Here is a 1260-nt window from a genome sequence, read left to right on the forward strand (position 1 = left end):
TATTTTTTTACTTTTTGAATGGGTATATCTAAATTTCAAACAATTTTTGACAATTTGCTCACTTATTTTGTGAAAGTACAAAATTCTTACTACCCAATGATGCAAAAAAGATAAAGAAATTCAAAACTTTGTTTGGAACATTTGTCTCCTGAAGGTGAAGTAATTTTAGCCATTTTAATGATGACGGGTGCAGCAGCAAGAGTCAACAAGTCACAAGTGCTTTCCTCTTCTCTTAGGAATAATAAAGTGAAAGAAAGAGTGCTTAACATCTTATATATACAAGCAAATAGTGTCTCTAGACCTTTTTGAAGTAAGACGGCCGTTTGTTGAGAAGAGCCTAGTGTTCTTTCACCACGCTTGCCACTTTAACAAAAGAATATGAGAAAACTACCATAACCAATTGCATTAAGTAGCATTCTAGAAGCCTCAAGTATCTAGTGAAGTCCCATCCATGTACCAGAAAGACGTTAGCAAGCTTTGTAGTGAAGCTAGTAGTGAATCCACCATTGCTGAACCATAGATTGTACGAAGTGGCTACGGAACCGGTACTGGTTTCCATTTTCAAGGTCTTATAGAACCGGCATGATCACGTGGTGCCTAAACCACGCCCATTTTAACGAGCTAATTAAATAGTAATTATTGATTAATCATTATCTGAAATTAACTTCCTTATTTTCTTTCTTTAATTTTGTTTATCTCACAATTATTCATCATTGTTTCTTTGAATTCACTCTTTTTATTGTTATAGTTTATCAAAGTACTTTTTTAATCCAAATATTTTCAACAACACACATCACAGAGTAGGATTAGTGTGGCACTTCCTACAAAACCAATATCTTGTTTTGGGCCTATCTTTTAGACCACAACATTTCAGGTGAGTCCATAACAAGCAATGATCACAGCCAATAGATGGAAAATTCTCCAGATCTTGCTGACAGCAATTACAATAGTAAACATGTGTCTTCTGTTTTTCTTGTACCACGTTTGTTACACACAGCCATGCATCAGTAGTAAAGAATGGTCTAACAAGATGAACGTCGACATTTTCATCCAGGACTCCTTCATGTATTAGCTCGGGCTTTATCTCAACATTATGTTCTTCAATGAGGCTGGGAGGACTACCAAGAGCACGAGTAGCTACGTCTTTATCAACAAACCACTCCAATATGACTAAATTTAAATTAATAATAACTATTATTAAAATTATAGTCGTAGACTCGTATTACCTTTTTGTTTCATACGTGTACTAAGTTTGATAAA

General features: G+C 34.6%; 1 protein-coding gene across 1 annotated transcript; it reads right to left on the reverse strand.

The window, feature by feature from the left end:
- Positions 1-686: 686 nt before the first annotated feature.
- On the reverse strand, positions 687-1254 carry LOC109593289 (uncharacterized). The gene is made up of 2 exons (XM_020008438.1): positions 1227-1254; positions 687-1170 (listed from the first exon to the last, which is right to left on the reverse strand). The coding sequence occupies exons 1-2, from the start codon at positions 1237-1239 to the stop codon at positions 794-796; spliced, it is 390 nt and encodes a 129-aa protein (XP_019863997.1). The 5' UTR covers positions 1240-1254; the 3' UTR covers positions 687-793.
- Between the last annotated feature and the right edge of the window lie 6 nt (positions 1255-1260).

The sequence above is a fragment of the Amphimedon queenslandica genome, unplaced genomic scaffold (assembly GCF_000090795.2).
Source record: "Amphimedon queenslandica unplaced genomic scaffold, v1.1 AMPQUscaffold_2175_Cont25822, whole genome shotgun sequence".
In the NCBI taxonomy this organism is placed as follows: Eukaryota; Metazoa; Porifera; class Demospongiae; order Haplosclerida; family Niphatidae; genus Amphimedon; species Amphimedon queenslandica.